The 22,871-nt window shown below is 40.8% G+C and overlaps 1 protein-coding gene across 1 annotated transcript; it reads left to right on the forward strand.

The window, feature by feature from the left end:
• The first annotated feature begins 64 nt into the window (after window positions 1-64).
• Window positions 65-18,555, forward strand: LOC139404987 (protein NDRG1-like). Its single transcript, XM_071147551.1, has 11 exons — window positions 65-91; window positions 5,235-5,337; window positions 5,682-5,802; window positions 8,491-8,553; window positions 9,934-9,994; window positions 10,703-10,789; window positions 13,104-13,160; window positions 14,827-14,993; window positions 15,939-16,038; window positions 16,229-16,316; window positions 18,347-18,555. The coding sequence occupies exons 1-11, from the start codon at window positions 80-82 to the stop codon at window positions 18,553-18,555; spliced, it is 1,068 nt and encodes a 355-aa protein (XP_071003652.1). The 5' UTR covers window positions 65-79.
• The last annotated feature ends 4,316 nt before the right edge of the window (window positions 18,556-22,871 follow it).

The raw sequence follows: 22,871 nt of genomic DNA on the forward strand, positions 1-22,871 counted from the left end.
AAACAATTGAGGAAGTTAAGAATCTTGGTGCCTTTTCGATTTTCAACCAACACATCTGTACCACCATCGACTGAGCGTCATGTCTAGGAAGGTGGGTATGTGTCACTGAGGTATAAAGTACGGGTATGCGTATTTATGGGATTTTGAGATGATGTGGTACTGGCAGGAAGTAGTGATGATGGTTCCTTCGCGAACGGCTCTTTTTGAACGGATCTTATTGGAAAGACCCGCTATTTTGGCTCCCTGATTTGCATACTGCTTTTTGAGCTCAAAACAACCTTTTCTGCAGACAAGTTACAAACAAATTATCTAAAGACGGTGAATCTTCACTGCAAAAACAATAAATATTCAGGAGAGCGCGTCAATCTGGTTATTTTTTTACAGGCCATCGAATAATTTGGCCAGGTAAAAATGTACTTGAACGCACATTTCACGATCTGACATAATGGTAACCTACCTTTTGGGCTTTACATTGGATATTCGCACCTTTTTCATGGTTCTAGGTCGTTTTTGAAGCATTTTGAACGAAGAGTTGTTTGAGAGATAAATGAACCGGCTCTTTTACATGAACCGAGACAAATGAGCCAACTCACTGAAAAGACTCGGAATGCCCATCACTAGCAGGAGGTCTCTCGTGCGCTGGAAATCCTTTGCGCGCTCACACGTGCGCAAAGGCTGACAAACTTCAGGACGTGTAGTAGGCTACCCTTTTAGCTAATTCATAAAAGAAACCCAGTGTAAATAAATACATTTGCTGTAATCTGTTCACTGATACACTGACACATATGGTCCGCAGCATCATGGTAAATGTTACCTGTACAGATGCTGCTTGATGTTTCCGTTTGTTGACCATGGCAAATAAGCCTACAGAAGCGTTACAGAATAATGCAGCCAATGTAATACCTAAATCCCCACTGTATAACAAATCCAATAGCTTTGCTATCGATTTAAAATGTGACATTGATGTTGTTTTTTTATATGTTGGTTGTTTTACTTAGGGTTTGTCCCAAACTGCACCCTATTACCTATGTAGTGCACTACTTTTGACCAGAGCGCTTGGTCCTGGTCAAAAGTAGTGCACTACATAGGGAATAGAGACCATTTGGTCCTGGTAAAAACTAGTGCACTATATAGGGAATAGGGTGCCAGTTGGGAAGCATCCATGAGTTTCTTGTGCAACTTTTCTTTTTCATTCAACAGGGTGCTCATCAACACCAACAGGCTTCTCAGCAGATCCCCTCTTTGATGGAGCTGGATGAGGTTGACCTGGAGGAAAATGAGGCGCAGGTCAACGTTAACCCACTTCCTGTGAGTCGTTTAGTTGTTTATACACCTGGAAAGTTCTGGATATCAGTTTGGATTAAATGGTGCACAAGTCATTCAAAATACATTGGCAGGAATCAAACATTCAGAACAATTATTTAGGGTGCCATTTGGGACGAAGCTTGAAGTTACTTAAAACCATACTGTTGCAGATTATACAAATATCTCATATGTTACCGTATTCCCTTTCTAGCGCATGACTTTTGACCGGGGCCAATAGTGCTCTGGTCAAATGTTGTACTCTCTAGGTTACCATTTAGGACAGACTCTCTATCTTTTTCTGTTGATGGCATTTTTGATCAAACAGAGTTGAACAACTCACTCCAACAAGTTGATTTATGATGCTGTAGTCTGTGGTTAATGAGATTGATTTTGTTTTGTCCTTCAGGGACTGACAGGGGCTGTTACTAGACTTATGGTCGGCTTTAGGGTACGTATCAACACCTAAAACCCATGTATTTACATCATAACAGCTGCATGGTAACAATGTACCAGTTACTCACTACAGTATGTAACTACCATGTAGATACACAGGTTATTACACACAATGTAAAGTAGGACTACTATACATTTACTAATATACATTTACTACTATATATTTACTACTATATATTTACTACTATACATTTACTACTATACATTTACTACTATATATTTACTACTGTATATTTACTACTATATATTTACTACTATACATTTGCTACTATACATTTACAACTATATATTTACTACTATACATAGTCCATCGGTAAATAGCCGACCCAATCTCCCTACCTCATCCCCATACTGTTTTTATTTATTTACTTTTCTGCTCTTTTGCACACCAGTATCTCTACCTGCACATGTTCATCTGATAATTTATCACTCCAGTGTTAATCTGCAAAATTGTAATTATTCGCCTACCTCCTCATGCCTTTTGCACACAATGTATATAGACTCTCTTTTTTTTCTACTGTGTTATTGACTCGTTAATTGTTTACTCCATGTGTAACTCTGTGTTGTCTGTTCACACTGCTATGCTTTATCTTGGTCAGGTCGCAGTTGTAAATGAGAACTTGTTCTCAACTAGCCTACCTGGCTAAATAAAGGTGAAATTAAAAATTAAAAATATGGGTTGCAGGAGCACTCAGAGCATAGAGATGTATAGAGATCTCTAATGCCCAAAATCCTGTATAACATGGGCAGCGCCATTGAAGACTGATAAGTAGAGACCTCTACACATCTCTATGGCCTGTTAACTAAAGAGTGTGAGAAAAATGACAGCCTTTTCTTCAATGGGACCACATTGGTTGGTGGCAGCTTAATTGGTTAGAACAGGCTAGTGGTAATAGCTGGAGCGGAATCAGTGGAATGGTATCAAATACATCAAACACATGGTTTGATGCCATTCCATTTGCGCAGGGTCAGCCATTATTATGAGCTGTCCATGTGTGGCTGTGCGGTCTGTGTGGTTTCCAGATGTAGAGTAACCTGTCAGTAGTTTAGGATCAAGCTAGACTAGAGAGAGGCTATAGATCACTGAAGGTTCATGAAGGTTGGCTTTATAGAGCAATGCTGATGCACTTTTCACCTTAAAGTGGCAATCTGCAGTTCGAACAATAACAAAGCGGCCACCCCGCCACTGTGTCGGTAAACCGCTGAGGGTTGGGCTGGAGAAATCTAACCACCCTCAAATTCATAGACAAAGCTATGGATGCAAAGTACTGACCATCCAAAATTATAGTTTTAACCATGTTTTGAGGCTATACAGTGTTTGTTTACAATTACCCGTAATGAGTGCAGGAATACACCCCCCCCAAAAAATACAAAGTACAGTATAGACATAACACACCAGAGGACATTGTGGATTTTTACATAATGGCTTTTGGTGGGAAATATGGACTTAGCTATGTATATCTGTTGAAATGGACATGGTACAGATGACGTAAGTAACAGCCCTCCTTGTGTCTGCACTGTGTCTGCACCTTTAGAATTATCACCATTGATAAGATCAGGTTAGATCTTCCCATTTAACATAGATTCAATACTAGAAACCCAGAGTGAAGTTTTGAATCCTTGCACTGATTTACTACTATATATTTACTACTATACATTTACTACTACATATATATTTACTACTATACATTTACTACTACATATATATTTACTAATATACATTTACTACTTTATATGTACCTCTATATATTCACTACTATATATTTACTACTACACATTTACTACTACGTATATATTTACTACTATACATTTACTACTACGTATATATTCACTAATATACATTTACTACTTTATATGTACCTCTATATATTTACTACTACACATTTACTACTACGTATATATTTACTACTATATATTTACTACTATATATTTACTGCTATACATTTACTACTATATATGTACTACTATACATTTACTGCTATACATTTGCTACTATATATTTACTACTATACATTTACTACTATATATTTACTACTATACATTTACTACTACGTATATATTTACTACTATACATTTACTACTATATATTTACCACTATACATTTACTACTACGTATATATTCACTACTATATATTTACTACTATACATTTACTGCTATATATTTACTACTATACATTTACAACTATATATTTACTACTATGTATTTACTACTATGTATATATTCACTACTATATATTTACTACTATGTATTTACTACTACGTATATATTCACTACTATATATTTACTACTATACATTTACTGCTATATATTTACTACTATACATTTACTACAATAGATTTACAACTATATATTTACTACTATACATTTACAGCTATACATTTACTACTATTCATTTACTACTATACATTTACTACAATACATTTACTACTATACATTTACTGCTATACATTTACTACAATACATTTACTACAATACATTTACTACTATATATTTACTACTATACATTTACTACAATACATTTACAACTATATATTTACTACTATACATTTACTACTATACATTTACTACTATATATTTACTACTATACATTTACTACTATATATTTACTACTATATATTTACTACTATATATTTACTACTATACATTTACTACTATATATTTACTACTATACATTTACTACAATACATTTACAACTATATATTTACTACTATACATTTACTACTATACATTTACTACTATATATTTACTACTATACATTTACTACTATATATTTACTACTATATATTTACTACTATATATTTACTACTATACATTTACTACTATATATTTACTGCTATATATTTACTACTATATATTTACTACTATATATTTACTACTATACATTTACTACTATATATTTACTGCTATACATTTACTACTATATATTTACTACTATACATTTACTACTATACATTTACTACTATATATTTACTACTATACATTTACTAATATATATTTACTACTATACATTTACAACTATATATTTACTACTATACATTTACAACTATATATTTACTACTATATATTTACTACGATACAACAGTTGTTTCCATCTTTTTAAAGATCTTCTTCTTTAATGAGCCCAATATGTAAAATTCTACTACTCCACCTTAATGCCTCAGATATTTTAGAAATGTCATTACACACTGGTCTGGAAGTACTATTTTATTAACTTCTTTGGACTTGACCTTAAACCAGAAAGGGGGGCATGGCATGATTAACATCAGTGGTTCCCAACGAGGGGTACTAGGACCCCTGGGGCTACTTGGCCTATCCACATGCGTTACTTGAAAAGCTTACTGGTAAAATGCACAAAGGTACATCAAGGGTACTCCGGGCAAAGCAAAATTCAGTTGGTGGTACAGTAATCGAAAAGGGTTGGGAACAGTTATAGTTGTGGGGTTTGTGTAAACCAGTTGTTTTGCCATGGCAGGAGGATGACGTGGAGACTCAGTTTGGACGGGTCCACTGCACCATGAAGGGGGTTCCCAAGGGTAGCCGCCCCGTCATCATGACCTTCCACGATATTGGACTGAACTGTATGTTTTGTTGTTGTTGTGAGAGAGCCCTGTCTGGGCAATCCAGTTGATTTTAAGTTTAGTTTATTGTTATTGTGCACATCTGGCAGCTAAGAGCTAAGTTCCATTCCATATTGATAGGCATCTAAACCAGTGAGAGCACAGCGCTTTGATGACAAACAGAACTTTAAACAAATGACTTGTTTTTAATGTGTTAATTCAGGCTTGCATGTCATGATCTGTATACAGTCCCATATGATTGTTCAATTCAATGTCAATTTCAAAAGCAGCAATGCACAAGAAAGAAAAAACAAACATTTAGGAGCACTTTGCTGAACTTGTCTTATATTCTCCTGTGTGTCTAGACAAGTCGTGCTTCAACTCCCTGTTCAGCCACGAGGACATGCAGGAGATCAGGAGGCACTTTGCCGTGTGCCACGTTGATGCCCCTGGGCAGCATGAGGGTGCCTCCACTCTCTCCACAGAGTGAGTGACCAGTGACAACTTCAATTAGCAGCATGAATTTGTGCTTTGCAGGCGGGTTATTGAGTTGAAGATTCTCTGGTGGTTGTAGTCCTCAGTGTACCATGAAATTGATTAGAAACAAATTAGTCAGATCCAAGGATTTCACATGGCACAGATCCCATCTGATCTAGTCCCATCTGTTGTTAGTCTTAGTGGACACTGGGATCTAGTCCCATATGTTGTTTGTGGAGACTGGGATGTAGTCCCATCTGTTGTTAGTGGACACTGGGATCTAGTCCCATCTGTTGCTGGTGGACAATGGGATCTATTCTCATCCCATCTATTGTTAGTGAACACTGGGATCTAGTCTCATCTGTTGTTAGTTAACACTGGGATCTACTCTAGTCTCATCTGTTGTTAGTGAACACCGGGATCTAGTCCCATCTGTTGTTAGTGGACACAGGGATCTAGTACCATCTGTTGTTAGTGGACACTGGGATCTAATCCCATCTGTTGTTAGTGGACACTGGGATCTAATCCCATCTGTTGTTAGTGTTAGTGGACACTGGGATCTAATCCCATCTGTTGTTAGTGTTAGTGGACACTGGGATCTAATCCCATCTGTTGTTAGTGGACACTGGGATCTAATCCCATCTGTTGTTAGTGTTAGTGGACACTGGGATCTAATCCCATCTGTTGTTAGTGTTAGTGGACACTGGGATCTAATCCCATCTGTTGTTAGTGGACACTGGGATCTAATCCCATCTGTTGTTAGTGTTAGTGGACACTGGGATCTAATCCCATCTGTTGTTAGTGGACACTGGGATCTAATCCCATCTGTTGTTAGTGTTAGTGGACACTGGGATCTAATCCCATCTGTTGTTAGTGGACACTGGGATCTAATCCCATCTGTTGTTAGTGGACACTGGGATCTAGTCCCATCTGTTGTTAGTGGACACTGGGATCTAGTCCCATCTGTTGTTAGTGGACACTGGGATCTAGTCCCATCTGTTGTTAGTGGAGACTGGGATCTAGTCCCATCTGTTGTTAGTGGACACTGGGATCTAGTCCCATCTGTTGTTAGTGGACACTGGGATCTAATCCCATCTGTTGTTAGTGGACACTGGGATCTAGTCCCATCTGTTGTTAGTGTTAGTGGACACTGGGATCTAGTCCCATCTGTTGTTAGTGGACACTGGGATCTAGTCACATCTGTTGTTAGTAGAGACTGGGATCTAGTCCCATCTGTTGTTAGTGGACACTGGGATCTAGTTCCATCTGTTGTTAGTGTTAGTGGACACTGGGATCTAGTCCCATCTGTTGTTAGTGGACACTGGGATCTAATCCCATCTGTTGTTAGTGGACACTGGGATCTAGTCCCATCTGTTGTTAGTGTTAGTGGACACTGGGATCTAGTCCCATCTGTTGTTAGTGGACACTGGGATCTAGTCCCATCTGTTGTTAGTGTTAGTGGACACTGGGATCTAGTCCCATCTGTTGTTAGTGGACACTGGGATCTAGTCCCATCTGTTGTTAGTGGACACTGGGATCTAGTCCCATCTGTTGTTAGTGGACACTGGGATCTAGTCCCATCTGTTGTTAGTGGACACTGGGATCTAATCCCATCTGTTGTTAGTGGACACTGGGATCTAATCCCATCTGTTGTTAGTGTTGGCAGTTGATGTTATTCTTCGATAACACAAAATACAAAGCAAATCAGGGGGAGAAAAATAGGTTTATTTGAGAAGGACAAATCAACCTGTTATGCTGGGAGTTAGATGTTCAGTCTCCCCTGTCCTCAGCTTTTCACCACTGAACAAAGGAACAGGATGCCATTTATAACCCCCCCCACCCCAGCCCGGGGTTGACCAATCAGTAGTCCTTGCAGTACAACTTGGCCAATGGCCAAATAAGTATCCTGCTCCCAACTCAATGTACAGACCAATGAAAACGTGGCGCATGTAGCTCTGAGTTCAGGAGTGACATTCCACAGATTCTAAACAGATGTTGAACTGAAAAACCAACTCCTATTGATCGTTAACTCCAGTCCTTTCGTCCTCTGCCTTGTGTATTTATCTTCAAAATGTTCTTATATTGGTGAACACTCAGATCTAGTCCCATCTGCTGTTAGTGTTAGTGGACACTGGGATCTAGTCCCATCTGCTGTTAGTGTTAGTGGACACTGGGATCTAGTCCCATCTTTTGTTAGTGGACACTGAGTTTTAGTCCCATCAGTTGTTAGTGTTAGTGGACATCTGGACTAAGAGCAGCTGCCTGCCATGCTATTCCACTGTCACATGGCACCTGGTCCACAAGACTCTTAAACAGTCAACATCGGGGACTGGGTCACTCCTAGGCTACTGTAGGTCACTCTACCTGAATGTGGAGGTAGTAGAAGTATCCAGTGAGAAAATAGATGATATCCACAGGGTTGAAAGACAATGACAAGGCACCAACAGATAGTTAACAAATGGATGATACATTCATTTGAAACATGTCAACAACAACAACATGTTTGAGAGACAAGTTTGGCACAATAACATTATGTCTGCATCCTAAATGGCACCCTATTCCCTTTACAGTGCACTACTTGTAAGTAGTGCACAATATAGGGAGTACGTTGCCATTTGGGACACATTCATGACTTGTTTTGTGTTAGTGGTGATGAGGAGCACTTGAGGTAACTTGTGTTCTGGTCTTCCGCTGCAGGTACACCTACCCCTCTATGGACCAGCTCTCTGAGACTCTCCCTCAGGTCCTCAAGCACTTTCGGTAAATCACAGATCAACGTTTATTTGTCACATACACAGTTTACAGCAGGTATAAACGGTGCAGCTAAATGTGTACTGGCAAGCTCCCTCAACAGTGCAGTACAAATATCAACATAAACATGATTTAAAATATATATATATTTACACTACCGTTCAAAGGTTTGTGGTCACTTATACATTTCCTTGTTTTGAAAGAAAAGCATTTTTTTTGTCCATTAAAATAACATCAAATTGATCAGAAATACAGTATAGACATTGTTAATGTTGTAAATGACTATTGTAGCTGGAAATGGCAGAGATTTTTTATGGATTATCTACATAGGCGAACAGAGGCCCATTATCAGCCAGTTTGCGCTGTTCTGTGAAGGGAATAGTACACAACGTTGTACGAGATCTTCAGTTTCTTGGCAATTTCTCGCATGGAATAGCCTTCATTTATAGCCTTGCTTTTACACCTGCATTGCTTGCTGTTTGGGGTTTATGGCTGGGTTTCTGTACAGCACTTTGATATATCAGCTGATGTACGAAGGGCTATATAAATACATTTTATGATTTCTCAGAACAAAAATAGACTGACGAGTTTCAGAAGAAAGTTCTTTGTTTCTGGCCACTTTGTTTCTGGCCATTGTGACCTTATCATCACTAACAAAAAAACAATTTCTTTACAATTTCTCGCATGGAATAGCCTTCATTTCTCAGAACAATAATAGATTGACGAGTTTCAGAAGAAAGGACTTTGTTTCTGGCCATTTTGAGCCTGTAGTCAAACCCGCTGATGCTCCAGATACTCAACTAGTCTAAAGAAGGACAGTTTTATTTCTTCTTTAATCAGAAAAAGAGTTTTCAGCTGTGCTAACATAACTGCAAAAGGGTTTTCTAATGATCAATTAGCCTTTTAAAATGTTAAACGTGGATTAGCTAACACAACGTGCCATTTGAACACAGGAGTGATGTTTGCTGATAATGGGCCTCTGGACGCCTACAGTATGAAAATATTCCATTAAAAATCGTCCATTTCCTGCTACAATAGTCATTTACAACATTAACAATGTCTACACCGTATTTATGATCAATTTGATGTTATTTTAATGGACAAAAAAAATGATTTTCTTTCAAAAACAAGGACATTTCTAAGCGACCCCAAAACTTTTGAACAGTAGTGTATATTTAACCAGGCAAGATTTCGCCTACGATTGATTTGTTTTACCATTGAGAAACACTTGTTTTAATAAATGCTTTCAAGTGTTACCCTCCGGGATCAGAAACACATTTATTATGTGGATAACTAAATATAAATTAAATGACATTCACGAAGAGGTTTACATCCTCTTCTTATTAGAAGCTTCAAACTCCCATCAAACCTCTTCTTGTTCCCTTTCAGGTTTAAGAGTGTCATTGGACTGGGCAGCGGTGCTGGTGCCTACATCCTCGCTACATTTGCTGTGAGTGGATTTTGTTGCTGTTGAACTCTTTTGTTTTTTGTTAAATTGAGCAGCCATAATTCAACTAGGATTTAAACCTAGTAAAAGTCCTTCAACATACCACAGTGTTGATACTGATAACATCATCTTGATAATTGTTATTGCCAAGCAAATCAAATCAAATTTTTATTGGTCACATACACATGGTTAGCAGATGTTATTGCGAGCGTAGTGAAATGCTTGTGCTTCTAGTTCCGACCGTGCAGCAATATCTAACACGTAATCTGACTGTTCCACAACAACTACATAATACACACAAATCTAAGTAAAGGAATAAGAATATATACAGTACATATAAATATATGGATGAGCAATGACAGAGCGTATAGGCAAGATGCAATAGACGGTATAAAATACAGTATATATATATATATGAGATTAGTAATGCAAGATATGTAAACATTATTAAAGTGGCATTATTAAAGTGTCTTTTGGAATGTTATTTTGTTTGTACACATCTACACTGTTCTGTACTGTACAGACACAGCCTGTGTGATGGTTATCATCGAGTTAGACGAACCCCTGAAACAATGAAGCTCACAGTGGATATCACAACAAAGTTAATCTTGTTGTGATAAGTGTTTGTGTCATTTCCTGCTCTCTGAATCCTAAATATGTCCCAAATGGGTTGTGCTATGTTCTTCATGTCTTTATTCTTCCTGTCTACAGCTGAACCATCCAGATAAGGTGGAGGGACTTGTCCTCATCAACATCAATGCACGTGCAGAGAGCGTGATTGATTCACTTACACACAAGGTAGCATAACTAACATAGCATAGCATGACTAACACAAGATAACATAATTAACATAGCATAACTAACATATCATAACATAGCATAATTAACATATCATAACATACGCATAACTAACATATCATAACATAGCATAACTAACATAACAGAGCATAGCATAACTAGCATAACTAACATATCATAACATAGCATAACTAACATAACAGAGCATAGCATAACTAACATATCATAACATAGCATAACTAACATAACAGAGCATAGCATAACTAGCATAACATAGCATAAGTAACATAGCACAATATAGCATAACTAACATAGCATAACTAACATAACATAGCACAGCATAACTAACAGAGCAAAACATACCATAGCATAATTAACATAACATAATTAACATAGCATAATTAACATAACCTAGCATAACATAACATAGCAAAATGAACATAACTAACATAGCATAGCATAACTAACATAGCATAACTAACATAGCATAGCATAAGTAACATAGCATAACTAACATAGCATAGCATAACTAACATAGCATAGCATAACTAACATAGCATAGCATAACTAACATAGCATAACTAACATAGCATAGCATAAGTAACAAAGCATAACTAACATAGCATAACTAACATAGCATAGCATAACTAACATAGCATAGCATAACTGACAAAGTTAAGTTAAGTGCTTTTGAAAATGTAAATAAAATAATATGCAAGATCTGTATTTGTTTTGTATTATTGTTAAGACCCTCCAACATAACAATCCACATTGTGGTGGGTCTTTCAGGCTAACATAACAATCCACATTGTGGTGGGTCTTTCAGGCTAACATAACAATCCACATTGTGGTGGGTCTTTCAGGCTAACATAACAATCCACATTGTGGTGGGTCTTTCAGGCTAACATAACAATCCACATTGTGGTGGGTCTTTCAGGCTAACATAACAATCCACATTGTGGTGGGTCTTTCAGGCTAACATAACAATCCACATTGTGGTGGGTCTTTCAGGCTAACATAACAATCCACATTGTGGGGGGTCTTTCAGGCTAACATAACAATCCACATTGTGGTGGGTCTTTCAGGCTAACATAACAATCCACATTGTGGTGGGTCTTTCAGGCTAACATAACAATCCACATTGTGGTGGGTCTTTCAGGCTAACATAACAATCCACATTGTGGTGGGTCTTTCAGGCTAACATAACAATCCACATTGTGGTGGGTCTTTCAGGCTAACATAACAATCCACATTGTGGTGGGTCTTTCAGGCTAACATAACAATCCACATTGTGGTGGGTCTTTCAGGCTAACATAACAATCCACATTGTGGTGGGTCTTTCAGGCTAACATAACAATCCACATTGTGGTGGGTCTTTCAGGCTAACATAACAATCCACATTGTGGTGGGTCTTTCAGGCTAACATAACAATCCACATTGTGGTGGGTCTTTCAGGCTAACATAACAATCCACATTGTGGTGGGTCTTTCAGGCTAACATAACAATCCACATTGTGGTGGGTCTTTCAGGCTAACATAACAATCCACATTGTGGTGGGTCTTTCAGGCTAACATAACAATCCACATTGTGGTGGGTCTTTCAGGCTAACATAACAATCCACATTGTGGTGGGTCTTTCAGGCTAACATAACAATCCACATTGTGGTGGGTCTTTCAGGCTAACATAACAATCCACATTGTGGTGGGTCTTTCAGGCTAACATAACAATCCACATTGTGGTGGGTCTTTCAGGCTAACATAACAATCCACATTGTGGTGGGTCTTTCAGGCTAACATAACAATCCACATTGTGGTGGGTCTTTCAGGCTAACATAACAATCCACATTGTGGTGGGTCTTTCAGGCTAACATAACAATCCACATTGTGGTGGGTCTTTCAGGCTAACATAACAATCCACATTGTGGTGGGTCTTTCAGGCTAACATAACAATCCACATTGTGGTGGGTCTTTCAGGCTAACATAACAATCCACATTGTGGTGGGTCTTTCAGGCTAACATAACAATCCACATTGTGGTGGGTCTTTCAGGCTAACATAACAATCCACATTGTGGTGGGTCTTTCAGGCTAACATAACAATCCACATTGTGGTGGGTCTTTCAGGCTAACATAACAATCCACATTGTGGTGGGTCTTTCAGGCTAAGCTCATGGTGACCTGCTGATTTACTCTGATAGAGTTATATTCTTAGGGGATTATGTATAAAAATGCTTTAATGTCCTTTGTGTTTGATCAGAGCCTGGCTTGGAGGAGCCTGCACACACCACTGTAAACTCCCAACTCTCTCTCTGTTCAGATGACTGGCTGGATCCAAGCACTTCCTGATCATGTTCTAAACCACCTGTTTGGAAAGGTAGAAACAGTAACTATAGTAGCACTAACACCTTAATGACTATTTCATCTACTACACTACAACCACTGACAGTCTGTATGGAACGGTAAGGGTTAGGTAGAAACAGGAACTATAGTAGCACTAACACCTTAATGACTATTTCATCTACTACACTACAACCACTGACAGTCTGTTTGGAAAGGTAAGGGTTAGATAGAAACAGGAACTATAGTAGCACTAACACCTTAATTACTATTTCATCTACTACACTACAACCACTGACAGTCTGTATGGAACGGTAAGGGTTAGATAGAAACAGGAACTATAGTAGCACTAACACCTTAATGACTATTTCTGTTTCATCTACTACACTACAACCACTGACAGTCCGTATGGAACGGTAAGGGTTAGATAGAAACACGAACTATAGTAGCACTAACACCTTAATGACTGTTTCATCTACTACACTACAACCACTGACAGTCCGTATGGAAAGGTAAGGGTTAGATAGAAACAGGAACTATAGTAGCACTAACACCTTAATGACTATTTCATCTACTACACTACAACCACTGACAGTCCGTACGGAAAGAGCAACATATTGTTTTGAAACATCTTAAAGATGTAGCTTTGTTCAATAAACTGTCAATATAAGACTTCTGTCCCCCTCTGGAAGCTACACTTGTCCCCCTCTGGAAGCTACACTTGTCCCCCTCTGGAAGCTACACTTGTCCCCCTCTGGAAGCTACAGTATATGCATGATTATGAATGATACAATTACATTTATATTTAAATAGCTATGAATTGTTGTGAAACATCAACCCTTTGTTATGGATGTTTATAGTCAGTGTCATAACACATTACATGTGTATTATAAGGCATAATAAACTATGTTATACGACATTATAAACTATGTTATAAGGCATTATAAACTATGTTATAAGGCATTATAAACTATGTTATACGGCATTATAAACTATGTTATAAGGCATTATAAACTATGTTATAAGGCATTATAAACTATGTTATACGGCATTATAAACTATGTTATAAGGCATTATAAACTATGTTATTAGGCATTATAAACTATGTTATACGGCATTATAAACTATGTTATAAGGCATTATAAACTATGTTATAAGGCATTATAAACTATGTTATACGGCATTATAAACTATGTTATACGGCATTATAAACTATGTTATAAGGCATTATAAACTATGTTATAAGGCATTATAAACTATGTTATACTGCATTATAAACTATGTTATAAGGCATTATAAACTATGTTATAAGGCATTATAAACTATGTTATAAGGCATTATAAACTATGTTATAAGGCATTATAAACTATGTTATACTGCATTATAAACTATGTTATACTGCATTATAAACTATGTTATAAGGCATTATAAACTATGTTATAAGGCATTATAAACTATGTTATACGGCATTATAAACTATGTTATAAGGCATTATAAACTATGTTATACGGCATTATAAACTATGTTATAAGGCATTATAAACTATGTTATAAGGCATTATAAACTATGTTATACGGCATTATAAACTATGTTATAAGGCATTATAAACTATGTTATACGGCATTATAAACTATGTTATAATGCATTATAAGTATGTACATCATAGAAAGCGTTACCGTTGAGATTTGTTCTTTGCGCAACAGGAGGAGATCCAGAACAACCCTGATCTGATCGCCACATACCGCAACCACATCACCAATGATGTCAACCAGTCCAACCTGGCCCAGTTCTTCAAGTCCTACCAGAGCCGCAGGGGCCTGGAGATCGAGAGGCCTGTCCCAGGGAGAAACAATAATGCCAGAACTCTGCAGTACGTCACATGGACCGACTCAGCATCAGGACCCTGACTCTACCTGGCCACATGACCTGACTAGGGAAAACTCAGGGCCCTAGCTACTCATGATAGTTTCAGTTATGATATTGACTACGAGTATTAGTTATGGTATTGACTGAGTATTAGTTATGGTATCGACTATGAGTATTAGTTATGATATTGACTACGAGTATTAGTTATGGTATTGACTGAGTATTAGTTATAATATTGACTGAGTATTAGTTATGGTATTGACTATGAGTATTAGTTATGATATTGACTGAGTATTAGTTATAATATTGACTGAGTATTAGTTATGGTATTGACTATGAGTATTAGTTATGATATTGACTGAGTATTAGTTATGGTATTGACTATGAGTATTAGTTATAGTGTTGACTATGAGTATTAGTTATGGTATTGACTATGAGTATTAGTTATGGTATTGACTATGAGTATTAGTTATGGTATTGACTATGAGTATTAGTTATGGTATTGACTGAGTATTAGTTATGGTATTGACTATGAGTATTAGTTATAGTGTTGACTATGAGTATTAGTTATGGTATTGACTATGCGTATTAGTTATAGTGTTGACTATGAGTATTAGTTATGATATTGACTATGAGTATTAGTTATGGTATTGACTATGAGTATTAGTTATGGTATTGACTATGAGTATTAGTTATGGTATTGACTATGAGTATTAGTTATGGTATTGACTGAGTATTAGTTATGGTATTGACTATGAGTATTAGTTATAGTGTTGACTATGAGTATTAGTTATGGTATTGACTATGCGTATTAGTTATAGTGTTGACTATGAGTATTAGTTATGATATTGACTATGAGTATTAGTTATGGTATTGACTGAGTATTAGTTGTGATATTGACTATGAGCATTATTAGTTAAGTAGCTAATTAATCTGCTGACTCCTGCAGGTGTCCTGCTCTGTTGGTGGTGGGAGACAGCTCCCCTGCAGTCGAGGCTGTGGTCGAGAGCAACGCAAAGCTCAACCCAACACAGACCACACTGCTCAAGGTGAGTTTAATGTGTGGCTCAGACAGATGTAACAATTCATATTACTGTCAAAAGTACTTTGTGAGTAAAGATTCGCAACCACAATGTCAGTGACCATCCAAGAACAATACATGTGATGGATAATGAGAAAGGGTTGTTGTGATCAAATGACGGTTGGTTGGCCAATGATCTTTTGTCTCTGTCCAATCAGATGGCTGACTGTGGAGGACTTCCCCAGGTGAGCCAGCCTGGCAAACTGACAGAGGCCTTCAAGTACTTCATCCAGGGCATGGGTTACAGTAAGTATCGTGGGTTACAGTAAGTATTGTGGGTTACAGTAAGTATCGTGGGTTACAGTAAGTATCGTGGGTTACAGTAAGTATTGTGGGTTACAGTAAGTATCATGGGTTACAGTAAGTATCATGGGTTACAGTAAGTATCGTGGGTTACAGTAAGTATCATGGGTTACAGTAAGTATCATGGGTTACAGTAAGTATCATGGGTTACAGTAAGTATCGTGGGTTACAGTAAGTATCATGGGTTACAGTAAGTATCGTGGGTTACAGTAAGTATCGTGGGTTACAGTAAGTATCATGGGTTACAGTAAGTATCGTAACACACATTTCCACTATCCCTGCACCCAAACACACAATGTTTCCACTATCCCTGCACCCAAACACACAATATTCCTACATTATCCCAGCACCCAAACACACAATGTTTCTACATTATCCCTGCACCCAAACACACAATATTCCTACATTATCCCAGCACCCAAACACACAATGTTTCTACATTATCCCTGCACCCAAACACACAATGTTTCTACATTATCCCTGCACCCAAACACACAATGTTTCTACATTATCCCTGCACCCAAACACACAATGTTTCTACATTATCCCTGCACCCAAACACACAATGTTTCTACATTATCCCTGCACCCAAACACACAATGTTTCTACATTATCCCTGCACCCAAACACACAATGTTTTCACATTATCCCTGCACCCAAACACACAATGTTTCCACTATCCCTGCACCTAAACACACGTTTCCACTTCACAGAAGCTGTCGTTGTCATGCGCTGAGAGAAAACTGAAGAACAAGAACTAAAATGTAGCTACCAGCCTCCTAGTGTACCCAGAGGCTATTCACTTTCTATGACAGTGCTTCTCATTGGTGTCCCCTCCACTAAGACTAGGGGCTCTATTCAAACGGTGTCCCCTCCACTAAGACCAGGGGCTCTATTCAAACGGTGTCCCCTCCACTAAGACTAGGGGCTCTATTCAAACGGTGTCCCCTCCACTAAGACTAGGGGCTCTATTCAAACGGTGTCCCCTCCGCTAAGACTAGGGGCTCTATTCAAACGGTGTCCCCTCCACTAAGACTAGGGGCTCTATTCAAACGGTGTCCCCTCCACTAAGACTAGGGGCTCTATTCAAACGGTGTCCCCTCCGCTAAGACTAGGGGCTCTATTCAAACGGTGTCCCCTCCGCTAAGACTAGGGGCTCTATTCAAACGGTGTCCCCTCCACTAAGACCAGGGGCTCTATTCAAACGGTGTCCCCTCCACTAAGACTAGGGGCTCTATTCAAACGGTGTCCCCTCCACTAAGACTAGGGGCTCTATTCAAACGGTGTCCCCTCCGCTAAGACTAGGGGCTCTATTCAAACGGTGTCCCCTCCGCTAAGACTAGGGGCTCTATTCAAACGGTGTCCCCTCCACTAAGACCAGGGGCTCTATTCAAACGGCGTCCCCTCCACTAAGACTAGGGGCTCTATTCAAACGGTGTCCCCTCCCCTAAGACTAGGGGCTCTATTCAAACGGTGTCCCCTCCACTAAGACTAGGGGCTCTATTCAAACGGTGTCCCCTCCACTAAGACCAGGGGCTCTATTCAAACGGCGTCCCCTCCACTAAGACTAGGGGCTCTATTCAAACGGTGTCCCCTCCACTAAGACTAGGGGCTCTATTCAAACGGCGTCGCTGAAGCGTTAGAAATGTAACGGACATTTCCAGTTGAGGCGACGTCCTGTGTGTAGCGTTTACCGTGAATGCCGTCTCTCTGCATTGCATTTCAATCACGCTGTAACACAGAATTTCCGCAATACGGATTGAATAGAGCCCTCAGGCTCTGGTCAAAGCAATACACTATATAGGGAATAGGGTGGACGTGACAATTACATTGATGGAAGCTACACTCCATCTGAAATATTAAAGCTGATCTACCCACTAAACATTAAAAAAAAATATGTATGCTATGCTAGTTATGCTATGTTATGTTAGATATACCAAGCTATGGTAACTGTCTCTCCTTCCTTCTCTTAGTGTCCTCAGCCAGCATGACCAGACTGGTGAGGTCCCGCACCGCCTCAGGCTCCAGCATCGCCTCCTGCGACAGCAGCAGGAGCCGCTCTCACGCCAACGACCACCAGCCCGTCCGGGAGCACACCGACGTGTCCATGGAGAATGTCTCCAACAGCACCGTAGATCAGACCGTTGTCGTGTCCAGCAGCAAGACTGAGGACGTCTGCTAGTGCCCTGGTCACTGAAAGGTCATAGGTTGTCTCCTAAATGGCTCCCTGTTTCCTTTAATAGTGCACTACTTTTGACTATGTGGGAAATAGGGAAACATTTGGGACACAACCCCAGTGTCCCTAAACCCTGACCTCATAACCCCTGTCCTGTCTACCCTACTGCCTGTGTTGCTGCTGACAATAAACCTCATAACCCCTGTCCTGTCCCTACTGCCTGTGTTGCTGCTGACAACAAACCTCATAACCCCTGTCCTGTCTACCCTACTGCCTGTGTTGCTGCTGACAACAAACCCCATAACCCCTGTCCTGTCCCTACTGCCTGTGTTGCTGCTGACAACAAACCTCATAACCCCTGTCCTGTCTACCCTACTGCCTGTGTTGCTGCTGACAACAAACCTCATAACCCCTGTCCTGTCTACCCTACTGCCTGTGTTGCTGCTGACAACAAACCTCATAACCCCTGTCCTGTCTACCCTGCTGCCTGTGTTGCTGCTGACAACAAACCCCATAACCCCTGTCCTGTCCCTACTGCCTGTGTTGCTGCTGACAACAAACCCCATAACCCCTGTCCTGTCTACCCTACTGCCCGTGTTGCTGCTGACAATAAACCTCATAACCCCTGTCCTGTCTACCCTACTGCCTGTGTTGCTGCTGACAACAAACCCCATAACCCCTGTCCTGTCTACCCTACTGCCCGTGTTGCTGCTGACAATAAACCTCATAACCCCTGTCCTGTCCCTACTGCCTGTGTTGCTGCTGACAACAAACCCCATAACCCCTGTCCTGTCTACCCTACTGCCCGTGTTGCTGCTGACAATAAACCTCATAACCCCTGTCCTGTCTACCCTACTGCCTGTGTTGCTGCTGACAACAATCCTCATAACCCCTGTCCTGTCTACCCTACTGCCTGTGTTGCTGCTGACAACAAACCTCATAACCCCTGTCCTGTCTACCCTACTGCCTGTGTTGCTGCTGACAACAAACCTCATAACCCCTGTCCTGTCTACCCTACTGCCTGTGTTGCTGCTGACAACAAACCTCATAACCCCTGTCCTGTCTACCCTACTGCCTGTGTTGCTGCTGACAACAAACCCCATAACCCCTGTCCTGTCCCTACTGCCTGTGTTGCTGCTGACAACAAACCCCATAACCCCTGTCCTGTCTACCCTACTGCCCGTGTTGCTGCTGACAATAAACCTCATAACCCCTGTCCTGTCTACCCTACTGCCTGTGTTGCTGCTGACAACAAACCCCATAACCCCTGTCCTGTCCCTACTGCCTGTGTTGCTGCTGACAACAAACCTCATAACCCCTGTCCTGTCTACCCTACTGCCTGTGTTGCTGCTGACAACAAACCTCATAACCCATGTTCTGTCCTGTCTACCCTACTGCCTGTGCTGCTGCTGACAACAAACCTCATAACCCCTGTCCTGTCTACCCTACTGCCTGTGTTGCTGCTGACAACAAACCTCATAACCCCTGTCCTGTCTACCCTGCTGCCTGTGTTGCTGCTGACAACAAACCCCATAACCCCTGTCCTGTCCCTACTGCCTGTGTTGCTGCTGACAACAAACCTCATAACCCCTGTCCTGTCTACCCTACTGCCTGTGTTGCTGCTGACAACAAACCCCATAACCCCTGTCCTGTCCCTACTGCCTGTGTTGCTGCTGACAACAAACCTCATAACCCCTGTCCTGTCTACCCTACTGCCTGTGTTGCTGCTGACAACAAACCTCATAACCCCTGTCCTGTCTACCCTACTGCCTGTGTTGCTGCTGACAACAAACCTCATAACCCCTGTCCTGTCTACCCTGCTGCCTGTGTTGCTGCTGACAACAAACCCCATAACCCCTGTCCTGTCCCTACTGCCTGTGTTGCTGCTGACAACAAACCCCATAACCCCTGTCCTGTCTACCCTACTGCCCGTGTTGCTGCTGACAATAAACCTCATAACCCCTGTCCTGTCTACCCTACTGCCTGTGTTGCTGCTGACAACAAACCCCATAACCCCTGTCCTGTCTACCCTACTGCCCGTGTTGCTGCTGACAATAAACCTCATAACCCCTGTCCTGTCCCTACTGCCTGTGTTGCTGCTGACAACAAACCCCATAACCCCTGTCCTGTCTACCCTACTGCCCGTGTTGCTGCTGACAATAAACCTCATAACCCCTGTCCTGTCTACCCTACTGCCTGTGTTGCTGCTGACAACAAACCTCATAACCCCTGTCCTGTCTACCCTACTGCCTGTGTTGCTGCTGACAACAAACCTCATAACCCCTGTCCTGTCTACCCTACTGCCTGTGTTGCTGCTGACAACAAACCTCATAACCCCTGTCCTGTCTACCCTACTGCCTGTGTTGCTGCTGACAACAAACCTCATAACCCCTGTCCTGTCTACCCTACTGCCTGTGTTGCTGCTGACAACAAACCCCATAACCCCTGTCCTGTCCCTACTGCCTGTGTTGCTGCTGACAACAAACCCCATAACCCCTGTCCTGTCTACCCTACTGCCCGTGTTGCTGCTGACAATAAACCTCATAACCCCTGTCCTGTCTACCCTACTGCCTGTGTTGCTGCTGACAACAAACCCCATAACCCCTGTCCTGTCCCTACTGCCTGTGTTGCTGCTGACAACAAACCTCATAACCCCTGTCCTGTCTACCCTACTGCCTGTGTTGCTGCTGACAACAAACCTCATAACCCATGTTCTGTCCTGTCTACCCTACTGCCTGTGTTGCTGCTGACAACAAACCTCATAACCCCTGTCCTGTCTACCCTACTGCCTGTGTTGCTGCTGACAACAAACCTCATAACCCCTGTCCTGTCTACCCTGCTGCCTGTGTTGCTGCTGACAACAAACCCCATAACCCCTGTCCTGTCCCTACTGCCTGTGTTGCTGCTGACAACAAACCCCATAACCCCTGTCCTGTCTACCCTACTGCCCGTGTTGCTGCTGACAATAAACCTCATAACCCCTGTCCTGTCTACCCTACTGCCTGTGTTGCTGCTGACAACAAACCCCATAACCCCTGTCCTGTCTACCCTACTGCCCGTGTTGCTGCTGACAATAAACCTCATAACCCCTGTCCTGTCCCTACTGCCTGTGTTGCTGCTGACAACAAACCCCATAACCCCTGTCCTGTCTACCCTACTGCCCGTGTTGCTGCTGACAATAAACCTCATAACCCCTGTCCTGTCTACCCTACTGCCTGTGTTGCTGCTGACAACAAACCTCATAACCCCTGTCCTGTCTACCCTACTGCCTGTGTTGCTGCTGACAACAAACCTCATAACCCCTGTCCTGTCTACCCTACTGCCTGTGTTGCTGCTGACAACAAACCTCATAACCCCTGTCCTGTCTACCCTACTGCCTGTGTTGCTGCTGACAACAAACCTCATAACCCCTGTCCTGTCTACCCTACTGCCTGTGTTGCTGCTGACAACAAACCCCATAACCCCTGTCCTGTCCCTACTGCCTGTGTTGCTGCTGACAACAAACCCCATAACCCCTGTCCTGTCTACCCTACTGCCCGTGTTGCTGCTGACAATAAACCTCATAACCCCTGTCCTGTCTACCCTACTGCCTGTGTTGCTGCTGACAACAAACCCCATAACCCCTGTCCTGTCCCTACTGCCTGTGTTGCTGCTGACAACAAACCTCATAACCCCTGTCCTGTCTACCCTACTGCCTGTGTTGCTGCTGACAACAAACCTCATAACCCATGTTCTGTCCTGTCTACCCTACTGCCTGTGTTGCTGCTGACAATAAACCACAACATACGGCTATGATAGACTGTCCTCTACCTATGCTCTGTTCTCACTGCATTGTGGGTAATAAGAGTTTATACCCAACGGTTGTCATACTGTACGTCATTTGGGTGATGTGTAATCTGTATGGTTGTTCCTCTGTGGAAATAGTATCTCTGATATGTTAGAATGTAACAATGCCGGGGGGATTTTCCACCAGTAACATGTAAGACAAGACAGTTGTGGTGTTAAAGCCATCTGTGTCTATTGTCTGGCTTTTTATATGTGATGGATCAAATTGACGACTCCCTATTTTATTTATTTTTATAACATGAGACGTCTGTAATACATAAAGACTGTAGCTATCAGTGATCCTAGGAAGACGCTTAAATAAGAAGTATTAATGTTTGGTCAAATCTTTCAAATGATGAAAAACGGATTATATTAAGATTTAAATGATATAGAAATGCATGTATGCATAGTACCACTTTGTATCAAAGAAATAGCAAAAAATTATGACGAAATAATTTTTACAAAATTTATTTGAAAAGATTTGTCACGACCCAAAT

This window comes from Oncorhynchus clarkii, unplaced genomic scaffold (assembly GCF_045791955.1).
Source record: "Oncorhynchus clarkii lewisi isolate Uvic-CL-2024 unplaced genomic scaffold, UVic_Ocla_1.0 unplaced_contig_5292_pilon_pilon, whole genome shotgun sequence".
Lineage (NCBI taxonomy): Eukaryota > Metazoa > Chordata > Actinopteri > Salmoniformes > Salmonidae > Oncorhynchus > Oncorhynchus clarkii.

Bases quoted from the DNA above. Each gene is read 5' to 3' on its own strand.
- LOC139404987 (XM_071147551.1), top strand. The intron at 5,338-5,681 runs GTATGTTTTGTT...CTGTGTGTCTAG, and splicing joins CCACGATATTGGACTGAACT to ACAAGTCGTGCTTCAACTCC. The intron at 13,161-14,826 runs GTAGAAACAGTA...TTTGCGCAACAG, and splicing joins TAAACCACCTGTTTGGAAAG to GAGGAGATCCAGAACAACCC.